Source organism: Propithecus coquereli, unplaced genomic scaffold, assembly GCF_000956105.1.
Source record: "Propithecus coquereli isolate 6110/MARCELLA unplaced genomic scaffold, Pcoq_1.0 Scaffold32, whole genome shotgun sequence".
NCBI lineage: Eukaryota > Metazoa > Chordata > Mammalia > Primates > Indriidae > Propithecus > Propithecus coquereli.
The window spans coordinates 4,596,834-4,616,410 of record NW_012148841.1 but is presented as its reverse complement, the minus strand read 5'-3'; the positions used below and the strand labels follow the sequence as shown (position 1 = coordinate 4,616,410).

The 19,577-nt window shown below is 38.7% G+C and overlaps 1 protein-coding gene across 1 annotated transcript in view; it reads left to right on the top strand.

Annotated features, from left to right (window-relative positions):
* Window positions 1-19,577, top strand: part of RELN (reelin) — a 462,655-nt gene that overhangs the window by 414,448 nt on the left and 28,630 nt on the right. Inside the window, exons 47-52 of the mRNA XM_012650296.1 lie at window positions 6,368-6,508; window positions 7,680-7,857; window positions 9,664-9,857; window positions 13,107-13,363; window positions 17,207-17,361; window positions 18,728-18,942. Of these exons, the coding sequence (XP_012505750.1) occupies window positions 6,368-6,508; window positions 7,680-7,857; window positions 9,664-9,857; window positions 13,107-13,363; window positions 17,207-17,361; window positions 18,728-18,942 (1,140 nt within the window). The remainder of the gene's footprint in view (window positions 1-6,367; window positions 6,509-7,679; window positions 7,858-9,663; window positions 9,858-13,106; window positions 13,364-17,206; window positions 17,362-18,727; window positions 18,943-19,577) is intronic.

Below are 19,577 nucleotides of genomic sequence, written 5' to 3'. Positions count from 1 at the left end.
TATTTTGGATACTACATTAAAACAAATTAAATCTATTTCCATTTCTACTACAGCAGAAATTAAAACTATTTCCAGAAATTCTGCATTCCCTCTATGCTTTCTTTTCTTCTGTTTCTTTTTCTTTTTTATTTTTTAAGTGCATACTTAGGATAGATACCCTCTACGCTTTATAAGTTGCCAACAGTGTTGTCAAAGTTTTATCAGAGAATTTGAGATTTAGCTGACTTTGTACATATTGGTATAGATGGATAATTAGGATTGTTTGGACCCTGAACCTATAGGCCAAACACTTCTCTCATACAAGTATTCAGACCTCCATGTATTATAAGAAAGTTTAGTAGAAAAGAAGATCAAATGGCAGTATACATTCTTTTGTGGACAGATTAATGCTACCTAAAAATCCAAAAATATTTCAGTCATGTAGCATCCTACAATTCATAGTGTTGATTATAATCACCAAGAGAGAATTTTTGTACCATGAGATCTGGGATACCTGGGTTAAGCTTCCCACTGCTAGCTGCCAGATCTATGGTCTTCCAGCCTTTGCTGACCATCCAGGACAACCAGGGTTCTCAGCAACACATCAAGTCCAGCAATAACATGCTAAGCCAGGTGGATTCTAGGTTTAGTGCTAAAGCTAAGAAGTTGTATAAGTCCCCCTTCCTTGCTGGCAGTCCCCACACCTGTGAAATGAGCCAATTGAACAAGACACTTTCTAAGAATCACCCCTTCATTTATTTCCACCCCAGAGTGTGATTTCTTTGTTTTATTCATAACTCAATGCACTATGTGGATCTACCGCAGGGCATGGTCTTTGTGCCCCCCTCTGATGGCTCACCCCTTTAGAGTCCTTCACCATAAGTAATCCATTCACACCCTGGTTCATGCCTCCTAGAGCTTACTTTTTCTCTAGCTGTTGTCTGTAGGTCATGGGCTGTGGCTCTCTGTTCAGTTGAGCTGACATATGCTTTTTCCCAATGCTGGGGACTATACAGCTTGCTTGGAGGAAGGTAACGGACCCTTCCCCTAGGAGCCACAGGCCAGATCATCTCATTTTGCTTAATGGCAGCACCCAAGACTCATCTTAGAGATTAAGAACATGAACACCAGAAACAGAATCTCTAACAGCCACTATGGACTGATTTAGGAAATGTGAAAGTACTAAATAAAAGTTATAGGGAAATATTTTCTGTGTGATACATATTCTCTCATAATCACTGTACCATAAGCCTTGAAGTAATACACAGTTCTGTAATGTATCCCTGCGTATTATACTAGAAAGACTGTTCCTGGCAAAGTCTGTTAATCCCTCAACAGTCAGAGTATGCTCATGATTCTAGGAGCACTCTGCTTTAATAAAACATGGTTTTGGAACATAAAGGTATACCATTGCTGCCTTGGTATGTTAGCTGTCTCATATGCCAGTTAGAGGTGAGGCCAAGCCTGTGACTATTGCTTCTCAGAGGCTGTTGCTTCTTCCTAGTTGGGTCCTCTCAGGCACCTCAGCACAGGGGCAGGCTCACCCAGACTTAGTTCCACTAACAAATGTGGCCCCAGAAGACCCCCTTTCTACTTACTTGTGTAAATAAGAGACTTCCAACTCCTTTTGTGATTAGGATTCCTGAGGAAAACTTGCATTTTAGCAATAGCTTTTTATAGCTAATAGTCTTCACTTAAAAAAAAAAAAACAGCTTTGTTGAGCTATAATTCATATACCATACAATTCACACATTTAAAGTGTACAATTCAGTGGGTTTTAGTCATTACTAAAAATGAGTAAACAGAGTGTGAAACCATCACCACAATCTAATTTTAGAACATTTTGTCCCCCTAAAAGAAATCCTGTACCCATTAGCAGTGACTCCCCACTCTCCATCCCCCATCCCAGCCCTAGGCAGCCACTGATCTACATTCTGTATTTGCCTATTCTGAACATTTCCTATGAATGGAATCACATAATTGTGTTTGTTTTATGAATGGCTTCTTTCACTTAGCATCGAGGGTCAGATATCGACACTGTAGCATGTATCAGTCCTTCAGTCCCCCTTATGGCTGAATAATATTCCATCATATGGATTTGCCACATTTTATTTATCCATTCATTAGTTAATGGACATTTGGGTTCTCTCCGCCTTTTATGCTGCTATGAACATTCGTGTACAAGTTCTTGTGTCAACTTGTGTTTTCATTTCTCTTGGGTATATACCTAGGAGTGGAACTGCTGGGTAATATGGTACCTATGTTCAACATTTTAAGAAACTGACAATTTTCTTTCACAGTGGCTGTACCACTTTACATTCCTACCAACAATGTACAAGGGTTCCAATTTATCTACATCCTTGTCAACACTTGTTATTGTCTGTCTTTTTTACCACAGTCATCCTCTTGGGTGTGAGGTTGTATCTCACTGTGGTTTTGATTTGCATCTCTCTAATGACTGGTGATGTTAAACATCTTATTGTGTGTTTGCTTATTGACCATTTATATATCTTCTTTGGAATGTTTTCTACTTTTGACTAATAAAAATAAATAGGCTAATGGAGGAAATTTTATGCCAAATATAAAGGTCTTGGCTAGCAAGGAAAATACAGGACACATTTTCAAATGGAGAACCTCTAATTCAAACACAGAGGGCCAAGGGCTTCAGCTATGAAACTGACACGGAAGTCAAGATAAATAGACTTGTGTGTACATATAGCAGCAATGCACACCACCTTCCATAGCTAAACAACTGTTCATATTTAGGGGTGATGGCAAGGGAAAGATGATTTCATTGAAGTTGTCGTCAAGTTCTGGAAGATTTACTTAATGGGAATACAAAGTAATAATGAACTGAACTTTGTCTCAGTTTTATTAGTAAATCAGTGTGTCTTAGGTTCCTGGGCCTCATCGTCTTCATTGGTAGAGTGGGAGGGTTGGGGTAGATTTTCTAGGCCAACATATTTTACGTATCTCTTTGGGAGTACAGGAAATGTCAGGGAAGAGTGAAGAGGTTAAAAAATATGCATGATTCCTTTCAAAGGGCTTTTTCTTATGATGATGATGGTGACAATGAGGACTTCATAGGTAGATAGAGTCATTCTGAAGAAAAGAGAAGAAACAAAGACTCTGAAAAGTGTATGGAAATCTATTAAAAGGTGGAGGCAGTGTGGGGAAAGGTACCAGTGATAGGAACCATACAGTTGGCAATAACTACTTAGCAAGGATGCCCACTACGCAATGCTTAGGTAGCATTTACTATGTGCTATAGATGGGAAAGAAATGGTATAAATTCAGAAAAGAAGCAAGGGGAAAGACTTCAAGGATATGGAAGAATGAAAGATCTGCTCTGAGGCCATTTTCCCGTATCTCCAAGAAGTAGCAGCTGGTGGTGGCCATCATTATAAGGAATCTTCAGGATAAACGATGACACCTGCCAAGGAACTCCACCAAGACACTCATAGGTCTTGGTAAACACGACCTAATTAATGTTCACAACACCCTTGTGAGGCAGGAAGTAGCATTTCCCTAGTTTTATAGACAGGGAAGTGTCAGCACATAAACATAAGTGATTTGGCCTCTTCACATAGTGAAGCTATGACAGGGCTGGGAATAGGAAGTCCTGGCAATTCAACTTCCAGACTCTCATTTTTAACTTATATTCCAGTTCTTCCCCTTAGTAGAAGTTTTTCCTCTTTTTATAAAATAATATTGGTTAGTATATGCATCCTTGTTTTATGGGCACATAATTACTAGGTGCAGTTATTTCTAAGAATATAAAATCATCACATTTGAGAAGGGGCCTTAGAAATCATCTCATTTAACTCCCTCATTATAATGTTTAGTTTCTCACCAGGGACACAGAACTTACTAGTGCCAGAGTACAAATGAGAGTACCCACTTATCTTTACTCCTGTTGGCCACTCGGGGGTAGTACATTCTTCACGTGGTTTCCCACTGTGTCCTTTTCTGTGGAATGCCAGAAAGTTGTATAAATGGAAAATGTCAGCGTTGGAAGTCCCCATAAAGGCTGTCAACCCCAACAATGCATCTGGCTCTTAAATCTTCTGTGCGGTCTCTCTAAGTGGTTGCCCAGAGTGTGATTAAACACAGCCAGTGATCAGAAAGCCACCACCTGCTAGGCAGCCCATGCCACCTCTGAACTACTGGGACCTCTCCCCCTTTAACAGCCATCAGTCACTGCCTGTCCAGCCTACAAGACATCTCTTATTTGACTCTTTCTGGTCATCTTTATTGCTATCGACTTAATATTCTTTAAGTAAATGTTTATGAAGCCCCATCTATAGATGCCACCAACAATAAAATGGTAAATAAGAATAATCTAACAGAGGAAACTGCATACAAATAGGCACTTTTAATATAAGGTGATAAGGGCTGTTCCCCTAAGATATTAGGGGAACAAGGAAAGTTTATTACTTATCTACCCTATATAAGCACTGAGGATCCAAGACAATACTCCTTGAAGTGATACAGAGATATTCCCTGCCCTTCAGAAGCTTGTAATCTAAAAGAAATGCAGAATAAATGTATAAAAGGAATGCAGAATAAATATATAAATGTTGACTAGTTATCAGAACCCAGGTAATTATATGCTATGAAAATATGGTGTTCCACTACGTCATTTATGAGATGTTACTGCACATAAAGAGATATAGCTGTTAATAAATTTAGTCATGAAAAATAACTCATCAGCAGAGCCACTGAGTTGCACAACTCCAGGAGAGGGGGGCAGCTTCACATAGCTCACCGTGAGAATGGCGGCCCCTGGAACAAACTCCCCTAAGCACTAGATGCTGTACATGGGGTGCATGACGTTGAGCATAAACAGATCAACCCTGCCTGCTCCTTTATAACTTACTGTTCCTCAGAGGAGACAGACATATATCAAATACGTATGCAAATAAATGGCTGACTATAATTGTGACAAGTGCTATGCAAGGAAAAGAACACGGAAGAAGTATCCTTTTAAAAGGGATCAGGAAGAAAATTGCTCTGTGAGGACCTGACATTTCCTCTGAGACCTGAAGGATATACCAGGCAGAGACAGACAGACAGAAGGAAAAGCGTGCAGGCAGAAAGGTGGGAAAGAGTTTGGTGTGCTTTGAGAACTAAGAGAAGAAGTACTCCGGAGGTGAGTGGCTGGGATAAATCAAGAGAGGAGAGGGCCCAGCTCAGGCAGAACCTCGTGGGCCAAGGAGAGGGCTTAGGTTCAAGTTAAATGCAACAGGAAGTGATAGGAGGGTGTTAGGCAGAAATAACTCTGCTGGGGGAACTTGGGAGCAAGAAGGATGGTGAAGAAATCAGTTCGTGCATAGATTCTGCTCAGTGGACGTGTACTGGACTGAACTCCCTATTTTGAGTGAAGATTTTAGTTCTATTTCTTTCCTATTTTGAAAACTTAATATAAATGTTTTCAATTGGAAAATCCTTGCCGTTGTTTGGTCTTTTGTGCTGCCTAAAAGAGATAGTCAAATGACTAACAGTCTCTCAATGACAAAATGTATATGGATCAATAAACACAAATGATTTCATCTACCAGTCTTTTAATGTTCAACTCACTTGAGCCTCGGGCATTGTTTGGATTTTACTGCCATCTAGTGCCTCTGAAAAACACATGTGTATTTGTGTTTCTGAACAAGACACTCCCCAGAACTGTGCGAATGAGCAAACATATTTCTGCTTCTGGAATGGGAGAACCTCTGTTTTGGTTTTACTTATATCGCTTCTAAATCAACATAAAATGAGTCTGGTCTTATTTTGCTCTCGCTTTTCTTTGTTTAGTTATCTAGAGTTTCATTGATCCCTCTGCTTTACACCTTACTGTCTCTAAGGCTTTCCCTGGGGGGACGCCTCAGGAATGCCGTGTGAGGTGGACCAGTGGGCCCACCGCACAAGCGTCTGGCTTTAGGAAGTTAAGTGGGAAGCTGAAATCCAGCCCGTATTCTGTTCCCCAGCTGAATGCAGAGGGGTTGCAGCTGCTCAGGACGGGCATCTTTGCCTAATTTGCATATAGAAGTCAGCAGCAGCCCTGGTGTCACCCCACAATACTCCCATGCAAAATTCAAGGCTCACTGTTCTCCTGAGGCTTCCAGTTTTAGGATTAGTTTTTGTCTTTGATTTAGTCTGTTTTTACAAGGCTCCGAAAGATCGTCACTGGGCCAAAATATAGGATCAAGCTATTGCAGTTTGGTTGGTTTGATTTGTTAACCAAAGTTTTGCATAGACTATTGTGATAATGAATGTTCTTTTTAGAACAGGACTGGGAAGGTACTTGCTTTTGTGTTACTTTCCACACCCTGTTCAAACAGACCAGAACACATTCTCTTCTCCACTGCATCCTTCATTATAATTCTCTTCTTCTTCAAAGGTCCCAAGCCACCCGTTTCCGTTGGCATCAACCAGCTCCTTTTGATAAGCAGCAGACGTGGGCAATAGATAATGTCTATATCGGGGATGGCTGCATAGACATGTGCGGTGGCCATGGGAGGTGCATCCAGGGAAACTGTGTGTAAGTAGATTTCTTTCTTCCTTCTGTTGAAAGCTCCTGACTCATATTCCATTTAGGACATTTTTTTCGGAAACTGATTTTTGAATCACTCCCAAGCTACCTCAAGTTATACATTTTCCCTAAAATATGATATTGAGCTAACTGTGGAATTGATGGATGTTGTATCTTCATTCTTGCTTAGAGATTAGGAACTGAACAATAGCTATCTTGTCAGGAGAAGGCTGAATTATAATTGACTATATTTTACTTCCTTCTGTGTTTCTGTGATACACTTGAGCCTTGAAAATGACATTGGAAGAAGTTCAAGAGTTCAGTATGTTCTGACCAAAAGTAATGCATCATAAGTATTTTTCTCACTGAGGTCTGAATATATGTAAGGATATGCATTTGACGTGGTTTAGTTGCTATTCCTGTGTTGTGTAAGGAAGTATGTAAATGTCTTGCCAATTTACCAGGATTATTTGATGGAGAGGCCTAATATTAATATATTACTTTTAGAGAACCTTAGTGTCTTCAGAAAAATCTAAATAAAGTGTGTGTGTGAGCGTGCACTGTAGACCTCTGTGCTTTATTTTTACGTGGTTTGATGGGATAGTATGAATGAAGGTGCCATTAGAGAATTCATAGTCCCTTCCCACTGATCTCACACACGTGGGAAGTCTTTCCTTTGATTAATGATTTTAGCCCGTACTTAGGATGACCCTTGAGCCCCTGAGCCTTTGGTCAGAGATGACAGTTACTATTCAAAGTATTCTCTGCTGTTTGGAACTTGGCCTCTTGGATCCCTAAGTGGCTCAAAGCCTCTGTTAAAAAGACCAATTTCATAGATTATTAGGACCTACCAGTTTACTGTAGCAGCTGCAACTGTTTATCAGCCATTCAAAGCTGTGTCATGTTGAGGCAGGGCTTTAGTAGATTCTTTAAAGTTGCTTCTTTCTCTCCACCTGTAACCGTAAGTCACTACTTTAGGAAATCCTAGGGGTAGTTAATTCACAGCTTATTTCTAATCTAAAGCACTGTTAAGAGCAGGTGAATTATAGCCAGCTCTGTGAAAATCAGTAATTTTTCATCATCCTAGACTAGGAAAAAGAGTTGGCTTCACTAATTTGAGAACACACTTGCAGGGGCTTTGTTTGATATTGACTTTTCCTTTCTCTTGCTCTACACCCAGCTGTGATGAGCAGTGGGGTGGCCTGTACTGTGATGAACCTGAGACCTCTCTTCCAACCCAACTCAAAGACAACTTCAATCGAGCTCCGTCCAACCAGAACTGGCTGACTGTGAATGGAGGGAAATTGAGTACAGTATGTGGAGCTGTGGCTTCGGGAATGGCTCTCCATTTCAGTGGGGTGAGTGGTTTGGCTACTGGTTACTCATTTCTGCATCCTCTAAGTTCCCCCCAAATAGTTGAGTCTCTTCTGAAATTTAATGGGCAAATCAAAATGCAGAGTTAGTTACCCTAAATACACAACCCTGATCTGAACTTGCAACTTTCTACAAATCAGAAAATACTAATTGTTTCCGGCATTTTTCTAACACAAGTCAGTTGAGACAACTTAATTATTCAGGGCAGTGTCAGCACAGGGCATATTCAAATACACGTTTATAAAGGACTTGAGTGAATTTCCATCCTGGAAGAGAGTACTTGCACAATGTGTGAGGTCTTCCATCTGGATGAAGCTCGTATTGAAAACTCTTGAGCCTGCAACAGATTTGGGATTTAAGGAGCCAAAAATCTGGAAAATGAGCTTCAAGCATTCCTGAATTTATTAACAACAATTAATCCTTTCTATAAATTAGTCAAGAAAGAATAATTGTCAGAAATTACTAGACACTTGTATTTATAGCATATTATCTTGCAAATGACAGGAGCAATGTTGGAAACTTTCTTTGAGAAATTTTATAGCTACTCTACTTTTCTGACCAAGATGACTTTGTTTTAAAGTACAATTTCTCGGCCGGGCGTGGTGGCTCACGCCTGTAATCCTAGCTCTCTGGGAGGCCGAGGCAGGCAGATTGTTTGAGCTCAGGAGTTCGAAACCAGCCTGAGCAAGAGCGAGACCCCGTCTCTACTAAAAATAGAAAGAAATTAATCGGACAACTAAAAATATATAGAAAAAATTAGCCAGGCATGGTGGCGCATGCCTGTAGTCCCAGCTACTCGGGAGGCTGAGGCAGAAGGATTGCTTGAGCCCAGGAGTTTGAGGTTGCTGTGAGCTAGGCTGACGCCACGGCACTCAGTCTATCCCGGGCAACAAAAGCGAGACTCTGTCTCAAAAAAGAAAAAAAAAAAAAAGTACAATTTCTCTGATACCATGATTAAATCAGCAAATTAATTTTTTAAGATAACAAATGTACTGGCAGCTCTTTATTTACCTAGCATGCTCTACCTTAGAGTTTACATTTGTACCAATGAAGTGTATTATTTATATTAAATATTTTAGCCTAGAAGCAACAAGAGGATATATAGCATACAGGATTTTTATAATCATCAACACTAAGAATCCAGTTTTCAGGATTCTCTTCCCAGCTTAGATAGAACTGTAAGTAGCCTAGCTTTTCACACGTGTTCAACTAAGAAATAGCTACCTATGGACATTAATTAATAAGTTAATATAGATGCCATTAAAATCTACCATGAAAGTTTAAATTTAAAACTTACAACTATTATCTCTAATTATAATTAAATAATATGAAACTTTTAGATGGAACCATTTTAAAATTTCATATTAAAATGGTCATTTTAACATGTTATTTTATTAATAGTTGATGCCTTTTAAAAATCTAATAAATGCCTATGAAAAATTAGAAATAGCTTAATAAAAACATAGAACAGTTACTTTAATTCCAGCCCTCATCTTGTTTGTAAAACAAAAAAATAGATAATGTCCTTAGACTATATTGCCCACTCTAAGTAAGTCTTGAATATTGAAATTTCAAAGTTCAGCAAACATTTGCTAGGTAACTACTGTGTATTGGGCACCATCCTAGGAGCTAGCATAGTAAGAGAGATGTTAATGATATCAGTGCTAGAATACCGTGTGACTTGTATTACAAAGGATATTTAAAAGGATGGAAGCCAGAGAAAATCTATAATCTGCAAGCAAGATTCCTTATCACTGTTTTTTTTTTTTCATTCTGCTTCTTTTCCTCAGGGTTGTAGTCGATTGTTAGTCACTGTGGATCTAAACCTCACTAATGCCGAGTTTATCCAATTTTACTTCATGTACGGATGTCTGATTACACCAAACAACCGTAACCAAGGTGTTCTCCTGGAATATTCTGTCAATGGAGGCATTACTTGGAACTTGCTAATGGAAATTTTCTATGACCAGTACAGTAAACCCGGGTTTGTATTCCATTTTACCTCTGATAGCTAGCAGTTGAGCAAAGATGCTGTGTAAGGCCTGCTAGCAGTCAGTCACAGGGGACTGAAGGAGACCTTGAAATTACTCCTTGGTAGAGGATGCCTCTGGGACTGACATGAAGAAAGGTTTCCGAACTGGGTAAATAACTGGTTTGGATTTGTATTTTAAGAACAACTAGTTTTCATATCTCAAGATAAGATGAATTATGCTACCATAATGCCAACAGTGAATAAATAAACCCAGTGAAAAAACCCATAGAAATTAATGAGTATATGATAGTTAATTTCAACAACATTTTGGGAAAATGGAAACAAAAACAAATACTTGTTTATATAGTGTCCAGTTTTAGAGAATTCTGGGGTCAAAAACACAATAAAATGTGAATATGCTTAAGAAGCCTAGAGACTATTTTAAAAGTAAACATATTTTAAAAGTAGTCATTAAAAATATATATATTCTTGAAGGGCCAAAAGCAATAAATATGACCAATGAACGAGAAATGTCAAAGAGGTTGTTAAAAAAGGAAAAGGGCATATTCATTAAAGTAGAAGGAGAGAAGAGGGGGGAGGAGGGTAAGAAAAGAAAGAGAGAGAAAGGCAGGAGGGATATGAGGCTGGAGAGAAGAGGAGAGAAAGAAATGTAGCCCAATCAAGAAACATAGATAATCCCTAGTGCATGACAAGCCAGATGCAGGCTAAAAATTGAGTCAAATAAAAAGAGTCTGATAAATGATCATTTCAATTCAAAATCTCAGTTAAGAATAAGTTCAACTGTAAATGACAGAAAACCCAAAATAACTTAAAAGTTTTTCTCTCTCTCTTATGTAAATTAGATCTCCAAAAAAGTAGTCCAGCACTGCCATGGTGGCTCTACAAGCACCAGTGACCCAGGTTCCTCCTATCTTATTTTTCTGCTGCACTAAACATGTGACTTCCATCTCAAGGTCCAAAAGGGCAGCCGGCCCCTCCACATTTCTGGCAGTAGGAAGGAGGATGGGGCAGGAAGGGTGTGCTGTCTCTCCTTAAGGACACTTCCTGACAGTTGCACGTACTTCCATTCACATTCCATTAGCTAGCATCTGGTCACATAGCCACACCCAGATGCAAGAAGGCTGGACATTTGTTTATTCTGGGCAACTAGTCACCTCGATAAAAAAGATGGGCTCCTGTTATGAAGGAAGTAAAGGAGAATGGCAATGGAGGAAATACCAGCCATCTCTGCCCCAAGCGAAAATTTTAAATCTTGCACTTGCATTAAAATGCAGGACACTGTTAAAGGAATCCATCTCGAAGCTAGTTGGTACTCAGTTTCTGGTGTGAAAAATGTACTCATCTATTAGTAAGAGATAACAGACAAGCCAAGTAACCTGTTTCCTTGGTCTTTATGGAGGAAGACTCTCAGGTTTAAGTTCTTAAACACTTAAGTGTCATAATGTACGTGGAGAAGGGAGTTGTGTTTCTCTAGGGTAAAAGCAGAACTCTAATCTACTTTAGTTCTCTGACAGAGAAACGGATTGACTAAGGTAGGAACAGTGTTCATAATTTATTTAGACTTCCAAGCCGCGTTAGATAAATTTCCACTCCAAAAGTTTCTTAAATGTGGTCCAGGATTTATCAGAGAAAAAAAAGCTAAATTAGAAATAAGAAAGAAAAAATAGAGAGAAAAGATCATTGCATGGGGTGAAGAAGAGTTATTGTGCATCCCTCCAGAAACTGGTAGGTTTCTGATATTATGTAATACATTTTCAAATGTTAATTAAACATGCCAAAGCAATGGAGGTAAATTTTACGAAGCTCTCACAAGGTGAGCATACAAAAAGAAGGTGAAGGTGCAGTGAGTTTCAAAATTGAGATACATGAGGAAATGAACTTTGGAAAAGACTCTGCCTAAAGGGTGATGGTCTCCCAGCTGGTATACCCACCCAGGTGAGGGTCTAGGCTTCACACTTTCTAGTCTACACTTTGCTTCCCTAAGACCAAGATCCAGTAAGCTATCTTCCTGGTCCAAAGGGTGCACAAAATGATGGGCATTGCCAAAAAAAAGTGTTATATTTAAAACCCAAATGTTAGAAATCCAACTAGAAGCATCCTAGCTTGGAATGAGTCTTGGTTAGTCCCCCTCTGGAGTACTGCCCACTACTCTGGCCACTGTACCTCAAGACAAAAAAGAGAAAGGAAAAGTAAAACCAACAAGGAGATACTGTGTAAACAAAACTAACATAATGAAACCTCTTTAATGTGAAAGATAACTACTAAAGCCACTGTCATTGAAGCCCTCAGTTTAAGGGTTTTGCACGGGATGAACTTTGGCTGGTTGGCCCCGTCCTGGAGCACAGACACTAAGAGGCAGCCCTTGAAATTAAAGGGAGGTAGAGTAGCATAGATTTAAAAAAAAATGATAACTTTATGCAGAGAATAGTAAACTTAAAAAAATTATTTTCCCCAATAGGCCTTTTGAATTGTGAATATAAATGCAAAAGGGCTTGATACATTTTTGGGTTTTAATGCACAATTGTGATTAAGGAGTATTTTCGACATTATTTCTAGTTTATTAAGGTTCATATTGGAGTATGGAGCCACGTTTTTCCATGTCTGTCCTTGGTGATTGAGTCTGGGATAGCATGATGGGCGTGTAAGCCCATAGTTCTTACCCGGCGTTTCTTGGTATAATGTTTTCAACAAAGCATATAAACAAAGTCAGTGTCCCCACCACAGACATTGGTAACATACCTGATAACCTCAGGCTGAGGGCCCAAACGTTTTGCCACAATCCAGTGTCCATATTCTAAGCCAATTGCTGGCACTCATGGGACTAGAGTGAAAACAAGGTGCCAGGGGGAGGAAACACATGAAACCAACCTCTAGGTGACAGAAAAAAAGTCAATATTGGCTGATGTCTACCAAAGTGTATATACTCTAGGCCTTCCGATACCCCAGATATGCAGAAAATTGTGGAGTCCCTCTAAGGCCTGCCTAAGGACAGGTAGAGTAAGTAGGTGGTTCCTGGATGCTTGAATTTGTTCACATTCCATTTCCCCAATTTAGTGACTACTGAGATTTCATAAAATGAAGCCAGATAATCATGGTTTTTAAAAATTATTTTAGCTAATGTCCTCCCCTCCCCCACCACGTGCCATACAATATCTTATTGCTGGCTGTAAATCTTTTCCTCACTTGAGATATTTGACAAGGGTTTTTCCCCCACCCCCCACCCCCATCATTTTTTTATAGATTTGTGAATATCCTTCTGCCTCCTGATGCTAAAGAGATCGCTACTCGCTTCCGCTGGTGGCAGCCAAGGCACGATGGCCTGGATCAGAACGACTGGGCCATTGACAACGTTCTCATCTCGGGCTCTGCCGACCAGAGGACCGTCATGCTGGACACGTTCAGCAGCGCCCCGGTGCCCCAGCACGAGCGCGCCCCCGCAGACGCCGGCCCGGTGGGGAGGATCGCTTTCGACATGCTAATGGAGGACAAAACCTCAGGTGAGTTGTGCACTCGTGCTAAATAAAAATCCCGTGGACGTGCAGTCGTTTGGACTGGAGTCTTTTCAAAAGAGTGAGTCGTGGACTCTTTTCAGGTGCTCAAACAGTGTAGACACCATGAAAAGGGGATCAGCCTTTGGTTTCTCCCAACCTTCCTGGTTGACCTGTAATTAAAACTTGTCTTTCATTCAAGCCAGCTAGTGTGTTTTAACAGATAGCATTCTACAATTTTATTTGCAGAATACTTTTCTTAGAAAACGTTCATTTCTGTGTATCTTGTTTTCTGCTTTGGGTAGAAAGCCAACATTTCCTAGTCATTCATTTTAATATCTACTCATCAATGCTGGTGAGCTGGGAAGGACCCTCTCTATACTGTTCTTATTGTTAATGTCTTTTCATTTTATGACACTATTCTGGTTACCTTTTTTTTAAAGTGGTATTTTTTATTAAGTATGTATCTTTGCTATGCCATATACTTGATTATACTACATAAAAACATAGTATCTTCACATAAAACAGTGATATTTAACTATGGATCTCATACCAATATGGTATCCAAACAGTACAAATAGATATAATATTGTACGACTATAGATTCAGACAGTGGGATCATGTGTCACACCCAACTCAGCTGTAGCATCTTGCACAGAAATGACAATCTGGATAATTTAACAATAATAAGACATAAGAACCTTCTAGTGGAATGGCATATGCTAGGGGAAAAAATTGAAATTTGAGAAATTTTAATAATTTAAAATGCTTTTGTTGTGAAAATAATACCTGTTCAAAATGTGAAATTGAGAAAATACAGAAAATCATGAGGATGAAAATAAAAATCACTCAGGGGGTAACCATTGTCAGTATTTTGGCATATATTTTCAGAGTCCTTTTTTTGTATGCATTTACATAAACGTATTTTTAACAAAATTACAACCTTAAATTATATATTTTTGTAGCCTTTTTTCATTTAGAATTAAATTCTTATCATTCCCCCATGTCGTTAAGTATCTTTGAAAATAAAATTGTAATGACTATATAATATTCTATAAAAATTTATATTTTCATATTACTGAATATTTAGGTTAATTAATTTCATCAGTTAGCTTATTGGTATATCATGTGGCACTGTATTGTAAGTGCAAATGTTTATTAAAAAACACCCTTGTTTAAAAATAAATACCCTTGTAAGTAGAAAAAGCTTAAAATGTCCCTCACTGCTACAAAGTATTCTCATTCTCTTAAGAAAATTTGCTTATATGGACCTGATTCAGAACTTTGCTAAATTACTCATTTATTTTTCCCTGTGTAATGGTTTACATTAGAGAAAAGTTGGATATATAAAATCAAATTACATAGTGAATTAGAAGCAACAACTATTATGAATATGTTTAATTTCTGACCTTTCTGGGATAAAAATCATGATGTAAAATCACCTCTTCTAGAAGAGAAAAGGAATTGTGAGTGGGGGTGGTGTGTGACAGAGAAACAGAGAGAAGCTCAACACATAGGATGTTCTCTGCACTAATGAATTCCTAGTCTTGCTGCTTAAGTTTTCTTCAGATTCTTCCAAATCTATTCCTTCAGTAATTTTTTGCTAATTGAGTACACTTCCTCAAAGTGTAACTGTTGATCTGGTTTAGAAAGGGAGTTATGATTTATTAAAAAATATATATATCTGGAATATTTAAATATCCATACCCAAATAATCAAATATTAAGAACATTACTGAGATAAACTTATTACAGTATTATATTAGAGATAATTCTACTTTCTTTTTTTTTTTTTTGAGACAGAGTCTCACTGTGTTGCCTGGACTAGAGTGCCGTGGCATCATCTTAGCTCACAGCAACCTCAAACTCCTGGGCTCAAGCGATCCTCCTGCCTCAGCCTCCCGAGTAGCTGGGACTACAGGCATATGCCACCATGCCCGGCTAGTTTTTTCTATATATTTTTAGTTGTCCAATTAATTTCTTTCTATTTTTAGTAGAGACGGGGTCTCGCTCTTGCTCAGGCTGGTCTTGAACTCCTGAACTCGAACAATCCGCCCGCCTCGGCCTCCCAGAGAGCTAGGATTACAGGCGTGAGCCATCGCACCCAGCCCTACTTTCTTAAATAATCTCTTTATGATACTTTACTTCTTGCCAAATTAAGTATGGCTTCACATTTCAGGACTTGAAACTATTCTTTATAACAAATTGCATGATGGAAAGTCTTGATTTTTCTTAAGTCGTGTCTTAACTTCAAAAATCATTAGTTTATCTAATTAAATAGGGTAGTTGCCAGGATCTGGAAAGGGAGAAATGGGAATCATTTTTCAATGTGTATAAAGTTTCTGTTATGCAAGATGAGTAGGTTCTAGAGATCTGCCATACAATGTAGTACCTACAGTTAACAGTACTATATTGTGCACTTTAAAATATGTTAAGAAGATATATGTCTCATGGTAGATGTTCTTGCCAAAAAACAAACAAACGGAAAAAAAAAACCCACACACAAAAGAACACAAGGAAATTTTGGGAGGTGTTGGATCTACCTTGGTTGTGGTGATGGTATATATGTCCAAACTCATCAAGATGTATATTTTATTTTATTTTTTATTTATTTATTTTTGCCAGTACAAGCTTGTTTTTATTGGAAAGAGCAATCACATCAAAAAATACTTGGTGGCCGGGCGCGGTGGCTCACGCCTGTAATCCTTGCTCTCTGGGAGGCCGAGGCGGGCGGATTGTTCGAGCTCAGGAGTTCGAGACCAGCCTGAGCAAGAGCGAGACCCCGTCTCTACTAAAAATAGAAAGAAATTAATTGGACAACTAAAAATATATAGAAAAAACTAGCCGGGCATGGTGGCGCATGCCTGTAGTCCCAGCTACTCGGGAGGCTGAGGCAGGAGGATCGCTTGAGCCCAGGAGTTTGAGGTTGCTGTGAGCTAGGATGATGCCATGGCACTCTAGCCCGGGCAACACAGTGAGACTCTGTCTCAAAAAAAAAAAAAAAAAATACTTGGTAGATTTCTGTCAAATAATGCAAGTAACATTATGTTTTTCCTGTTGCTTTGACTGTCAGAAAGTTTGATCTAAATTTGTTACGATATTATTAATTGTATATTTTCTTTGTCCCTTAATGTTACTTTTTTTCTCAGATAACAGAAAATGTTATTTTTTCAAAACGTAATTGAAACAAAGATTTGTGCAGTTCATTGCAGCTTAAGTATACCTCACTTTAAAAATATACAAGGTCAAATATTATTTTAGAATTTTTTTATTTCAAAGTATTAAGGGGGTACAAATGTTTTTGGTTACATGGATTGCTTTTGTAATGCTGCGTCACGGCTGTAAGTGTGCCCATCACCCAGATAGTGTTCATTGTACAATGTGTGTGGTTTTTATATATCAATTATACCTTGGTAAAGCTATAAAAAATTCATTACCCAGATAATATCACCAGAATTTGAGTAGAAGTAGTTTTCTCTCTTCCCCATCGTGTTACTAATAATTCTTTCTCCTTCTTTAGATACTGCCTAAAAAATTAACTCTGTCAAAAAAATTAAATATCCATTTCCCCTTGATTTTCACTTACAATACATACAACACACTCTTTTTTTCTAAGTGTAGACTAATATCTACACTTGCATGTGTACTAATATCAGATAGTAGGTATATCTCAATTCTCCTAGTACTCACGTTCCTCAAACAATGTGTTTACATTAGTGTTTTGTCTATGGATTGTATATAAAATATTATGAGACATTTCTACTTAAAATAATTCTAAGCTCTTGCTTAAAATGAAACTTTGCTTCAGGTATTTTTGTCATACATTTTCATAAGATTTTTAATTTTTTTTAAGTGAATGAGCATTGGCTATTCCATGACGATTGCACAGTAGAAAGATTCTGTGACTCCCCTGACGGTGTTATGATCTGTGGCAGTCATGATGGACGAGAGGTGTACGCAGTGACCCATGACCTGACTCCCACCGAAGGCTGGATTATGCAATTCAAGGTGAAAATGTTACAGTCTTGATTTTGTAAATATCTATACATTAGCAATATAACAAATCAAAAACATTGCAGAGACAAAGATCATCTAATATTTAATTAGTATATACTTCGAAAAATAAAATTTAATATTAAGGTAATATGCAACTCAACTATATATTGCTTAATGATTACAATTGTTTTATTTCTGAACTATTATAAGGTGAAACTTCTATAGAAGTAAATGTGTTTCTGCTTGGGATTAATCACTGTTAGAGGCCAGGCACAGTGGTTCATGCCTGTAATCCCAGCACTTTCAGAGACTGAGGTAGGAGGATCACTTGAGGCTAGGAGTTCAAGACCAGCCTGGGCAACATAGCAAGACCCTGTCTCTACACAAAATTTAAAAATTAGCAGGGCATGGTGGTACGTACCTATAGTCCTAGCTACTCAGGAGCCTAAGGCAGGATGATCGCTTGAGGAGTCTGAGGTTACAGTGAGCTATGATTGTGCCAGTGTACTCTAGCCTGGACAGTAGAGTGAGACCCTGTCTCTAAAAAAAAAAAAAGAAAAGAAAAAAAAACTGATAAAGCAAAATATTGATAATAAAAATGTAGGATATGGATTCCAACTCCTACAGTTAAATCATCATATGACTTAGGCAAATTGTTTCTCTAAGAGAAGATTAAAGCTATAATGGTCATTTCTACTTTTTTTTTTTTACAAGAGCATTTGGATATTTCTGGAGAAAGAAAATTACAGAAAACAAAGGCACGATTAGCATTAATGCCAACATCAACTTTGGCCAATATTTTGGCCAAAATTTTCTGCCAGACAATTTATTCTGTCTACCTAAATCCCACTGTATTAGCAACAAATGCTGCAATTATCACTATCTCCAGTCGATGAAGGGTGTTGTACTTTGTTAAAAGTACCTTCTGTTATCACTTCATTGTGTCTTACTTGTAGTTATAAGTGATTTATTGAGAGTCATAAATTGTAGGACAAAATAGTATAATTGGTAAAGCTGTTAGCAATTCTTCTTGGTTAAGTGTTCTGCCAGATAGAAGTGCCAGACCATTAACACAACAATTTGTAAGAGTGGGCCCGGGCCTTCCAAGGCAATCAGTCAGCGTGGCAGAAGCGCAGGTTTCAGCTTCTCTCCAAACCCTCTGCACAATCTATTTGGCACTTTCTACAGTTTGTCACCTGGGGCAACCATGTTGACTTCCCCTGTCCATCAGCAGAACAAAGACTGAATCTGGAAATACAAGGCGAATGTGGTGCCGTGTATAGCAAGTGATCGGCAGCTTTCTTGCTGCCAAGTCCTTAGAGCAAAAACATGTAATGTGGTTTTAATACCTTGACGATCTTGCTTTTCTGTTTATTAGATCTCTGTTGGATGTAAAGTATCTGAAAAAATTGCCCAGAATCAAATTCATGTGCAATATTCTACTGACTTTGGTGTGAGCTGGAATTATCTGGTCCCTCAGTGCTTACCTGCTGACCCAAAATGCTCTGGAAGTGTTTCTCAGCCATCGGTATTCTTTCCAACTAGAGGATGGAAAAGGATCACCTACCCACTTCCTGAAAGCTTAGTGGGAAAGTAAGTGGAAAATTAAAATAAAGCTTAGTTCCAAGCATGCAGAAGTTGATTAGGGACACTATTGTCAAGCCTGAAATTATGTGTAATTGTATGTAAAGTGCTCTCTTCTTCCCTAATTCTAAAGGTTCTCTAACTGATGACTTCCATGATGAGCTCACTTCAGGAGACCTCAAGTAGTAATCCTCAGACTTGGCAAAGTGGGCCTGGGCAGACTCTTTCATTTTCCATACCTCAGTATCTTCAGTTAGGGACAGAGCAATAGTGATGGCCTTGGAGCCAGATGAAAAGGTGTATGTGACCTCATCGACCTTGTAGACTGTGGACGACCATATACTTTCCACATTATTCCATATCAATCCATGACAAACAGAGCCAGGAGCAAATCCTAACTCATCATACTGTTTTTAGAAATCCTAACTCTTCATGCTATTTGTACAAGTGTGGCTTGTAGGGTTCATTTTTCTCTTATCAAAGCACTATGGGCTGGGCACGGTGGCTCAAACCTGTAATCCTAGCACTTTGGGAGGCCAAGGAGGGAGGATTGCTTGAGGTCAGGAGCTCAAGAACAGCCTGAGCAAGAGCAAGACCCCATCTCTACTAACAATAGAAAAATTACTCAGGTGTGGTGGCTCATG